The sequence below is a fragment of the Ranitomeya variabilis genome, chromosome 1 (genome assembly GCF_051348905.1).
Source record: "Ranitomeya variabilis isolate aRanVar5 chromosome 1, aRanVar5.hap1, whole genome shotgun sequence".
Taxonomy (NCBI): domain Eukaryota; kingdom Metazoa; phylum Chordata; class Amphibia; order Anura; family Dendrobatidae; genus Ranitomeya; species Ranitomeya variabilis.
The window spans coordinates 1,050,669,670-1,050,681,541 of NC_135232.1; the positions used below are offsets into that span (position 1 = coordinate 1,050,669,670).

At 49.1% G+C, this 11,872-nt stretch overlaps 1 protein-coding gene across 4 annotated transcripts in view; it reads right to left on the bottom strand.

Annotated features, from left to right (window-relative positions):
* SPATA18 (spermatogenesis associated 18) overlaps positions 1 to 9,387 on the bottom strand; it is a 72,654-nt gene extending 63,267 nt beyond the window's left edge. For 2 of the 4 annotated variants that reach the window (XM_077279780.1, XM_077279779.1), the window contains exon 1: positions 9,113 to 9,332. In XM_077279780.1, the coding sequence (XP_077135895.1) occupies positions 9,113 to 9,199 (87 nt within the window). In that variant the 5' untranslated portion in view covers positions 9,200 to 9,332. Of the gene's footprint in view, positions 1 to 9,112 lie in introns of all 4 variants that reach the window. The other 2 variants (XM_077279778.1, XM_077279777.1) reach the window with 2 other exon arrangements.
* Positions 9,388 to 11,872: the final 2,485 nt, after the last annotated feature.

Below are 11,872 nucleotides of genomic sequence, written 5' to 3' on the forward strand. Positions count from 1 at the left end.
CCTTCTATTGATTAGAATAGGATGTGGATGTGCAGTACGAAGCCCCGGCCACTACAAGTAGGCAGAGCAGCTAGGCAAGTACTTCCGACCAGCGGCCACTGCTAACAGCTGATCAGCCGGGGTGCTGGGTATAAGACCCCGGCCAATCAGATATTGATGACCTATCCCAAGGATAGGTCATCAATGTAAAAGTAGTGGACAAACTCTTTAATCATTTAACTCGACTGGCGAATGTTCGTAGCTGTTCAAAACGTTAGTCAGAAGTGTTCGATTTGTTTCGGCCAGCATTGGCTGCATCAGAGATCAAAATAGATCTAACATTGGCTGATATAGCCTGTGATCTTTGGGACAATGGCGAATGATCGCATATTTAACCAACAAACAATAGTCCATCGGCCCATTTTCATCTAATGTGTATGGCAGCCTTCTAACTCCTTCATGGCCTTGGGCCACTAAACCCCTTCACTCCCAGGGTCATAACTATTGTGGATGCAGGGGATGTAAATGCACCCAGTCCTTGGAGCCTAGGAGACCAAAAGGTTATTTTGGCTCATGTGAAACCAATTATAGTTTGGGCCCCATTTGAGATTTTGCATTGGGGCCCACAAGCTTCTTTTTATGCCACGATGTGACTCGTGCCGCACCTGCATTGAATTGTCCAATTTGTAAGTGTATATATACTCCATTGTTTTGTTAGTTAACCATACTCTTTTGCCCCTGATGAAGTCACTAAGGTGACGATACGCGTTGGGTGGGTACATGGGAGCCGGGCTCTGACCATCTATCTCTCCAGTGACCTGCATGGTGTGAGCATGTCTATTTGGTGTTCATTTTAAACCTGTCTGGAGAGGCATTTTGCACTTTAGCAACTGTGATAACCATAGCTATGATGCTTTCATTATTTTGCCACTAATTGCTCTAGTTGCGTTTAGGTCATTTATTTATATCCTCATAAGCTGCTACAGTTACTGCACGTTGCACTTTCTGTATCTATATTGGGTACCAATCTTCTATAGGTTTGAGCATATATTATACTGCTAATGAAGTAGTGTGATGTTTTTCTACTCTCTCCCCATATTGTATTTTCTTTTTGGGTATTTTTTGTGTTTTGTGGGTTTTAAATGTTTTTAAATTGTGATTTGTGTGGTTAAAAACTTTTGGATAAATAAAATTTGTTAATTTTTCTTGTTGATCCCTGCATTTATGCATGTCTCTTTCGTTTTTTTGTACTACTTTTATGCCACAAGTTACTCAGAGGCAAGACAAGCTAAACTTTTGCACTAGGGACCATGAGTCGCGAGCAAAGGTAGAATAAAGAAAGAAAAAAAAAAAAAAAATCACAGGTACCCTAAGAAAAAAAGACTGTACTGCCCAATATAAAAAAAATATTCCCATAACACACAATGGCAGAGCAGAGTCTGTTGTCTGCACATGTTATGTACTCTCAGATTGGTGGGTGGGAAGGGGGATGAATGAGGATGGATGACTGGCTCCAGTCACTGGAATGCCATGTTAGGAGGTTACCATAGCAACGGACACCGACCTGGGGACTAAACTACATAAAGATTCCGCACACTTTATATTCCTTAAAAACTGATCCCATAATAGTGGCTTGTTCACATTGTTAGAACTAGACAGAAAATGCTTACATTGAACGTAACACAAAATGCAAAATTAATTAAAAAAAAAAAAAAGTTTAAAAAAAAAATACAAAATGTATATTTAAAAAAAATAAAAGTTATATCACCCCTTCTGCACGCTACGTAAATAAAATCTAAAAAATAAAAAGTGTTTTGTTAATTTCGCTTTCCAAAAAGAGAATAAAAACAAAACAAAACACAAAAAATACAGTTCGTACCGCAAAAAAAGCAATCTGAAAACAATGTTAAGGCCGGGGTCACACTTGGAGTGTGACCCCGGCCTAAGAATCAAAAAAGTTATAGCTCTTGGAAGGTAAGGAGGAAAAATTGAAAGCACTATTCTGACTCATGGGTATGTAGAACGCAGTGGTGCCTGGATAGACCTATTCTTTTGGGCGCTTCCGTATTGACCTGTACTCACGTTCATACCGATTTATCAGATAGCTTAACTCAGCCACGTTCTCATGTAAGAAGACTCCAGGAAAAGAGGATTGCTTTAACCGAAATTCTTGTATTATGATGAAAGTAGCAGGTAAAAAGGAATATTCAACAGAGTACATGCAGTAGGATGCATACAGATATGGTGATGATGACAAAATGGAGAATAAGGGCGTGAACAAACATACATCACAGGACTACAGTGAGAGAGTTGGGACAAAATACAGGGAAAAGCAAACTTCTGCCTAGAAAGAAGGATAAAACACAAACAATGCAAAACATTGAATGATTTCCCAAGTCGTGGGACATGACACTCCCCGTCTGAAATCCTTGGATTTCACGATGTCCGTAATTCTTCGAAGTCGTTCGAACCTGAAAAAACAAGAGGAAGAAAATGTGCATGCAATAATAAAACATAAAAGATTTTTAAGTCCAACTCGTTGTTGTTGACCCGTAGATCACACCGAAAGATAAGTTCAAGTATATAAAACCCATCTTCAGATTGGGGAAGCCGCAAACATGCAAACTCTTCCACCAACCCAGAATCCAATGGGAATGTTAAAGGTTCAATCCAATGGAAAATGTCAACATTCAATAAACTGGGGGATGAGGAGGAATGCTCCCCGCCGTGAACAACGTCCAGGAGCATGTTCAGTTCATGTGATGTCCTCCTTTCGTAGAAGCAGCACGAGTTCAGTGACCGGGCGGAAGAAGGTTCGGGTAGAGCCCCCTTTTGTCACCTTAACTTCTACCTTACGAGTCTTTCCGTCCTCACCGGGTAGGACCTTGGTGATAAGTCCCATTGGCCAGTCATTACGATGAGCCTCTGTATCCTTTAAGAGAACAAGGTCTCCTTCTTGGAGATTGGGACTGGGCGTCTGCCATTTGTGACGGTTTTGAAGCAAGTGTAGATATTTGGTCTTCCATCGATGCCAAAACACGTTAGCCAGGTGTTGTACTTGCCTCCACTGACGTCTGTAAATGTCCTTATTATCGAAGTTCCCAGGCGGAACTGTAGCAGCTCCAATCTTCTGTGTGAGAAGTGTGGCTGGAGAAACATCAGAACCCAAGTTGAGGTCCTTTAGGTTTGTGGCGTGGTCCTCAGATGGAAACGCGTTCATTACGTCTTGTACAACTTCAGCAATTTCTACTGCCAATATCGCAGCGCAAAGCTCGAGTCTGGGTACAGAGTGTGCAGGCTTTGGAGTTAACTTGGCTTTACCCAGGATGAAACCACAGTGTACCTTGTTAGCTCCTAAGGTCATCAGATAAGCTACTGCGGCTATGGCTTCTGTAGATGCGTCAGAGAAAATATGAACTTCTCTTCTGATTGCAGTCAAAGGTGATCTTGGAGAATAACAACCTGGGACTTGGAGTTGCTCTAAGAACTTCAGAGACTTCTTCCACGCCTCCCACCTTTGCTGTTTCTGAGTTGGGAGCGGGGTGTCCCAATCCGTGTTCTCGGCCGTAAGCTGTCTTAACAGTATCTTGCCTTGAATAGTGATGGGTGCTACAAACCCGAGAGGATCATAGATGCTATTTATGACAGATAGGACTCCTCGTTTGGTAAAGGGTTTGTCATAGGGTGACACTTGGAAAGTGAAGGTGTCCCGTTTGATATCCCACAGTAGACCAAGGCTGCGCTGTGTTGGAGGAACATCGGAACCCAAGTTGAGGTCCTTTAGGTTTGAGGCACGGTCCTCAGATGGAAACGCGTTCATTACCTCTTGACTGTTAGAGATAATCTTGTGGAGTCTGAGGTTTGATGTGGATAGCATTTCCTGTGTTCTGGAGAGTAGGTCAATTGCATCTTCGCTTGTGGGCAAGGACTTGAGCCCATCGTCCACGTAGAAGTTCTTCTCTACAAATTGCCGAGCATCGGAACCGTACTCTCTCTCACCTTCCTGGGCTGTCCGTCTCAGTCCATAGATCGCCACAGCAGGTGAGGGACTGTTGCCGAAGACATGGACCTTCATCCGGTAGTCTATGACCTGATTGTTGACGTTGTTGTCCTTGTGCCATAGGAACCTAAGATAGTTTCTGTTGTCTTCTTTCACAATGAAGCAATGAAACATCTGCTGAATGTCGGCCATTATGGCAACAGGTTCTTGTCTGAAGCGGATCAATACTCCAAGGAGGCTGTTGTTCAGGTTGGGCCCAGTTAGGAGCAGGTTATTGAGAGAGAGGCCTTCAAACTGAGCACTGGAGTCAAACACCACTCTGATCTGATTAGGTTTGCGAGGGTGATAGACACCAAAGGATGGAAGATACCAACATTCTTCTCCCTCCCTCAGTGGTGGCGCAGGTTCAGCATGATTTCTGTCAAAGATGTTCTGCATAAAGTCAATGAAATGCTTCTCCATCTCTGGTTTCCTCTTTAGGGTACGCTTTAAGGATGAGAACCTTGCAGTTGCTTGCTGCAGGTTGTTCGGCAACCTCACTCTTGGGAAACGAAAGGGTAAAGGAGCTACCCAACTGTTGGAGTCGTCTTGAACAAATTCTTTATCCATAACCTTTATAAATTCTTTATCTTCCCTTGTGGGTGCCAACTTGTTGTCATTACTTGTGGAATCGAACACTGATGACCCGAGGTTTTCTTCCCAGGACTGGAGTGTGTTCATGTTGTTGAAGGATTCCTGTTGCCACTTGGTGTTGCTCACTTTCTCTTTCACCCAGTAGTGATGTGGGCATGGTTGGAAATGGGTGCTGCGACCATTTGACAAAATGTGTGTCTTGTAAGAGGAGATGTTGTTAGGTCTCTTCATCTTGTGTATGCAAACATTGCCTATGATTACCCAGCCTAGATCTAAGCGTTGGGCAAATGGTGCATCGTGTGGTCCATTAATTTGCTGACGCACCTTGTGCAGCCGGAGAATGTCTCTGCCAAGCAGAATCAGGATATCTGCACTGTTGTTGAGGGCTGGTATCTTGTTTGCTATCCCCTTGAGATGTTGGTGATGAAGAGCAGCCTCTGGCGTTGGGATCTCTTCTCGATTGGATGGAATCTGGTTGCACTCGACCAGTGTAGGTAACGGTATCTCGACGGTGTTCTCGAGAGATGTCGCTGTAAGACCACTGGCCCTTCTCCCATAAACCTCTGTAACACCACTGCAGGTACCTAAGGTGTAAGGGTAGGCATTTCCCTTTAAGTTAAACATATCAAAGAGTTCTGACCTTGCAAGTGATCGGTTGCTCTGATCATCCAGAAGGACGTACACCTTCACGGCTTTCTCTGGGTGACCGTTGGGATATACGTTCACCAGGCAAATCTTCGCACAGGACTTGTCCCAGAGGTCTTCTCCGCAGACTTCTGTGCATGAAGAAGATATTGTGGTATGGCTTGCAGTTTGAGCTGCGTCCTTCCCGCCATGGCTCGTGGTGGGGGAAGGAGTAAGTGTAGAGTCAGGACGGAATGGGTGGAGTGCTTGTACGTGGTCCTCACTGTCACACTCCATGCACTTAATTGTAGTTTTACAGTCTTTAGCAAGGTGTTCAGTAGAAGCACAACATCTGTAGCATACCCCGAACTTCTTTAGAAGCTCCTTGCGTTCTAGGAGCGGTTTCTTCCTGAAGCCGATGCACTTTTTTAAGGGATGTGGCTTCTTGTGGATGGGACATTCACGATTTGGGTTCTCTATCTTTTCACCTTTGTTACTCTTGTCTGGGGCTGGTGTTGGTAAGGGAAGAATATCCGTCTTCTTCACTGACACTGGACCCCTGCGGTTTCTGTCGTTCGAGCGTGCGCTGACGTATTTAGAAGGAGGTGAAGCTGGGCCACTGGATTCTTGGTAAGAAAAGCTTGGGTCGTTCTTGCGCTCTGCCACGTCTTTTATAAACTCACAGAAGTAGGAGAATGGAGGAAATGACACTTGATGGTCTTTCTTGTATTTTGACCCTAGTGTAGTCCACCTTTCTTGCACGTTGTACGGTAGCTTGGAGATAATGGGATTTACTCCACGAGCAGTGTCCAGATAGCTGAGGCCAGGTAGGTGGGTGTCTGCCTTGGCCAGATGGAGCTCTAACAGCAAGTCACTGAGCTCCAGGAACTTTGAACTGTCTTTGCTTGATATCTTTGGAAAACTCTGTAGACGCTTGAACAGTGCATCCTCTATGGCTTCTGGACTGCCAAAGTTTTTCTCTAGTCTTTCCCATGCAGCCATGAGACCAGCCGTTGGATTACTGATATGTACAGACCTGAGTCTCTTGACACGCTCGGTGGATTGTGGTCCTAGCCATCTGATTAGCAGGTCCAGCTCTTCGGCAGCAGTGATGCCAAGGTCACTAGTTACGGTTCTAAAGGCATTTTTCCAACCTCTGTAATTTTCAGGTTGGTCGTCAAACCTTGTGAGACCGGTTTTAGTAAGTTCGCGGCGAATCATGTACCTTGCGAAGTCGGACATGTCTGTTCTTTCTGACTTAGGATGCACGAATGTGGGCTGAGCGGTGTTGTACATAGGAGTGGAGACGTCTTGGCCTTGAAATGTGGGTAAGTATGGAGTGGCATATGCATTTAGTCCAGCAACCGGTTTGGTGGGTATAGTCTCTGCTACATGCGGAGCTGGTACTGTGCGGTTGTCGAGAGTATAATGACCTGCCGGTATATTGGGTTGCGTGTAGATAATAGCCTGTGGAGTTTGATGAGATGCATGGTCTTGGCGCATACTGGAATACGAAGGAAGTTCAAGTTTGGGAGCATTGTACTGACCTTGAGTGTAGGGTTCTGTAAGTGGATCGGCATCCTGGTGTCCTGGAGAAGCATGAACGCCATCAGGAGTGTTAGTGATGATCTGCTGTTCGCCATTTTGGCTTAGCACGTAGTCTCTTGTGCGTTCAATAGGGTCCTCCGCCTCCACTTCACACAAACTGATGCTGTCTCTTTGACTCCCACTGATAGCTCGCTCCAGGATCCTTAACTCCGCCATGGCTGTTGCGTGCTCACATTCCTTCTCCAGAGCTTCCTTGCGTGCTGCATCCGCATCCATTTCTGCTCTCTTTTGTGCTGTGGCTGCATCCATTTCTGCCATTTCTGCTCTCTTTTGTGCTGTGGCTGCATCCATATCTGCTCTCCTTTGCGCAAAGGCTGCTTGTATCTTAGACGTTTCTGCCTTAGCACGTGCCCTTATAAGCTGCTGGCTGAGAGTGGAATATTTTGATGAACTTGACCTAGATGAGCGTTTTGAGTGCTTAGACGATTTGGATGAGCGAGATGATGCATCTGGTGTCCGTGCAATTTTAGCCTCTATCTTTGTCTTAATGTCGCGTACGGTGTAGTCCCTTTCAGAATTAAGCTGCTGGAAACTTTGCAATTCTTTTAAAGTCTCTGGCAGATTCAGTTTCTTCAGGAGAATAATGTATTGGTCAGTCTTCTCCATATACCTTTGGTATGCTGTGCATAATTGTTCTAGGACTCCCTCTAGTGGTAACTCATGAGAAGCAGGCCTTGATACAGTGTCTATGTGACTCAGCACTTTCTCCCATAGTGAAGACACATCACTATATACAACACATTTTTCAGTCTCTAAATTCTCCATGACTTTCCATGTAGGTTTAACTGTACGTTTTCCCCTTTCACTAGCTGGTGGATGGGAATCTAGGTCTCTTTCCTGTGTCTGTAAGTCTGGTAGGGACATTGTATACCTCGCTTCAGACATGATTTGTTTGCAGGCAGGAAGAGTGGATGATGAGGGTTATACTTCTCACTGTTTATCTGCAGTGTGTGCTTCTATGCACGCTGGGGTCTGGCTGGGAACTGGGTTACTGTGTATCTGGGAAATGTCCTTTTCCACTGAGGTTCAGCACAGACCTTGAGTTACTGTCTCTGAAGGCAGGTTATTCCTTTTTACTATTCTGACTCATGGGTATGTAGAACGCAGTGGTGCCTGGATAGACCTATTCTTTTGGGCGCTTCCGTATTGACCTGTACTCACGTTCATACCGATTTATCAGATAGCTTAACTCAGCCACGTTCTCATGTAAGAAGACTCCAGGAAAAGAGGATTGCTTTAACCGAAATTCTTGTATTATGATGAAAGTAGCAGGTAAAAAGGAATATTCAACAGAGTACATGCAGTAGGATGCATACAGATATGGTGATGATGACAAAATGGAGAATAAGGGCGTGAACAAACATACATCACAGGACTACAGTGAGAGAGTTGGGACAAAATACAGGGAAAAGCAAACTTCTGCCTAGAAAGAAGGATAAAACACAAACAATGCAAAACATTGAATGATTTCCCAAGTCGTGGGACATGACAAGCACAGAGGGACCTAATGGGACTCTGGGAGCAGAGGGCCCACATAAGCCGTTCAGTCTCATAATTACTCCAAACTGCGCATAGAAATGTGCAAAAGATGCCAGATTCAGGGAAAAAAATACCTGCAACGTGCAAAGAAGTTATTGTATGGCGCAGGGCTGAAAGAGATGTATCACTGTGTGCATCAGTATTGTGTATATTTCATATATGAAAGGTCTGTGTGTTATATTTGGTCATTTACTATACATGTCAGCAGTCACTGCTCCCTGCAGCGTGCAGCATGGGGCAGGCACAGCACAGAGGGCAGGCACAGCGCAGAGAAAGCAGGCACAGGCTGCAGAGGGCAGGCAGAGCAGAGGGCAGGTACACGGCAGGGCAGGCAGAGCACACGGCAGGGCAGGCACAGTGTAGGGCAGGCAGAGCACACGGCAGGGCAGGCACAGTGTAGGGCAGGTACAGTGTAGGGCAGGCACAGTGTAGGGCAGGTACAGTGTGGCGCTGACACAGACGCTGCCATGGGCCCAGTTCCTGGCACTGGTCTCTGCCATGGATGGCCTGCCTGTCTCCATGACAACCAGCGTCCTTGGTTACCGCTTTCTCAGGCCGGGCTGTGCACATCGCCCAGATCCAGTAATGCTGTGATATAAGAGGGGGCTCAGCACTAATCCCCCACCGCACATGTAGCCGCTGTGTGCACGCTCAGTCACCAGCAGTAATCCGCTGATATTACAGTATGGAGGACACAGTCGGGCACTGCTTATATACAGTGACACTCACATGGTAGTCCTTGTACCAGTCCTCCAGCTTGTCCTGCAGCAGTTTGCACGTCTCGCTGTTGCTGAGCCTCCTCAGGGTGTCTGCCATGGTTGTGCGATCTGGTCGGCTTCCAGGGATAAAATGTCGCTGGAGCGTGAGCTGCGCCTTTTATATGGAGGGGCGAGTCCTGCAATCAGTGCGGCGCCGTGGTTGCTCTGCTCGGGTGCCAGGGACGCCGGTACATCAGCCCCGAGGCTTTTTAGTTGTAGCAACGGCTTTCATCCATCCTCCTCCTCCTGGCAGCAGTACTGGGGGCAGGCAGGGCGCAGTGGTCACAGGGGGCTGCTGACAGCTGGGGGTCCTGTCTGTGCCTCACCCAGTCCTCCTCCTCCTGGCAGCAGTACTGGGGGCAGGCAGGGCGCAGTGGTCACAGGGGGCTGCTGACAGCTGGGGGTCCTGTCTGTGCCTCACCCAGTCCTCCTCCTCCTGGCAGCTGTAGTGGGGGCAGGCAGGGCGCAGTGGTCACAGGGGGCTGCCGACAGCTGGGGGTCCTGTCTGTGCCTCACCCAGTCCTCCTCCTCCTGGCAGCAGTACTGGGGGCAGGCAGGGTGCAGTGGTCACAGGGGGCTGCAGGCAGCTGGGGGTCCTGTCTGTGCCTCACCCTGTCCTCCTCCTCCTGGCAGCAGTAGTGGGGGCAGGCAGGGCGCAGTGGTCACAGGGGGCTGCAGACAGCTGGGGGTCCTGTCTGTGCCTCACCCAGTCCTCCTCCTCCTGGCAGCAGTACTGGGGGCAGGCAGGGTGCAGTGGTCACAGGGGGCTGCAGACAGCTGGGGGTCCTGTCTGTGCCTCACCCTGTCCTCCTCCTCCTGGCAGCAGTAGTGGGGGCAGGCAGGGCGCAGTGGTCACAGGGGGCTGCTGACAGCTGGGGGTCCTGTCTGTGCCTCACCCAGTCCTCCTCCTCCTGGCAGCAGTACTGGGGGCAGGCAGGGTGCAGTGGTCACAGGGGGCTGCAGACAGCTGGGGGTCCTGTCTGTGCCTCACCCAGTCCTCCTCCTCCTGGCAGCAGTACTGGGGGCAGGCAGGGTGCAGTGGTCACAGGGGGCTGCTGACAGCTGGGGGTCCTGTCTGTGCCTCACCCAGTCCTCCTCCTGGCAGCTGTAGTGAGGTCAGGCAGGGTGCAGTGGTCACAGGGGGCTGCTGACAGCTGGGGGTCCTGTCTGTGCCTCACCCAGTCCTCCTCCTCCTGGCAGCAGTACTGGGGGCAGGCAGGGTGCAGTGGTCACAGGGGGCTGCTGACAGCTGGGGGTCCTGTCTGTGCCTCACCCAGTCCTCCTCCTGGCAGCTGTAGTGGGGGCAGGCAGGGTGCAGTGGTCACAGGGGGCTGCCGACAGCTGGGGGCCCTGTCTGTGCCTCACCCAGTCCTCCTCCTCCTGGCAGCAGTACTGGGGGCAGGCAGGGTGCAGTGGTCACAGGGGGCTGCTGACAGCTGGGGGTCCTGTCTGTGCCTCACCCAGTCCTCCTCCTGGCAGCAGTACTGGGGGCAGGCAGGGTGCAGTGGTCACAGGGGGCTGCAGACAGCTGGGGGTCCTGTCTGTGCCTCACCCAGTCCTCCTCCTCCTGGCAGCAGTACTGGGGGCAGGCAGGGTGCAGTGGTCACAGGGGGCTGCTGACAGCTGGGGGTCCTGTCTGTGCCTCACCCAGTCCTCCTCCTGGCAGCTGTAGTGGGGGCAGGCAGGGTGCAGTGGTCACAGGGGGCTGCCGACAGCTGGGGGTCCTGTCTGTGCCTCACCCAGTCCTCCTCCTCCTGGCAGCAGTACTGGGGGCAGGCAGGGTGCAGTGGTCACAGGGGGCTGCTGACAGCTGGGGGTCCTGTCTGTGCCTCACCCAGTCCTCCTCCTCCTGGCAGCAGTACTGGGGGCAGGCAGGGTGCAGTGGTCACAGGGGGCTGCTGACAGCTGGGGGTCCTGTCTGTGCCTCACCCTGTCCTCCTCCTCCTGGCAGCAGTAGTGGGGGCAGGCAGGGTGCAGGGGTCACAGTGGGCTGCAGACAGCTGGGGGTCCTGTATGTGTCCTCATACTGAACTAACACAGGAATTGCATGAAAGCCAGGATTTTATTCCTGTTCTACAGTAGGGTGAAACTATTAAAATAAAAATGCAATTCCAACATTATTTTTTGAGCTTTCTTTTCATTGTGCAGCAATGACCTGGCAGTATGATTCTCCGGGTCAGGACGATTATGGTGATACCCAGCTGGTATACTTTGTTTTCATATTTAGTGCTTGAACAAACTGTGATTTGTGTCGCCATTTTCTGAGACCTACAATTTTTTTGTATTTTTTAATCCTTCAGTGAACCTATATAAGCCCTCGTATTTATAAGGCTGGGTTCACACTGTGTTGAACCCGTCCGTTAGACGGACTATGTTACACCGCGGCATAAACGCGGTGTAACATAGTCCGTTAACCCCACCATTAAGTTCTATGTCGGACGCATCGCTAGCGCACGCCCACAATGGGCGTGCGCTAGCCATGTGCCGTCATTGAGTGACGGACCCAGAGATGCGGGCTGCAGCGTTTCCGGGTCCGTCACTACTAGCGCAGATAGAGCTAGCAGATGCTGTATCTGCGCTAGCGATGGTGCCAAGTCGGCACTTGCGTTACAGCAGCCCGTTTAACGTATGTGTTGAACGGGCTGCTGTAGCGCAGTGTGAACCTGGCCTTAGGTACCATTTTGGGGTGCAGAGAATGATTTGATCTCATTTTATTACATTTTTGGAGGAA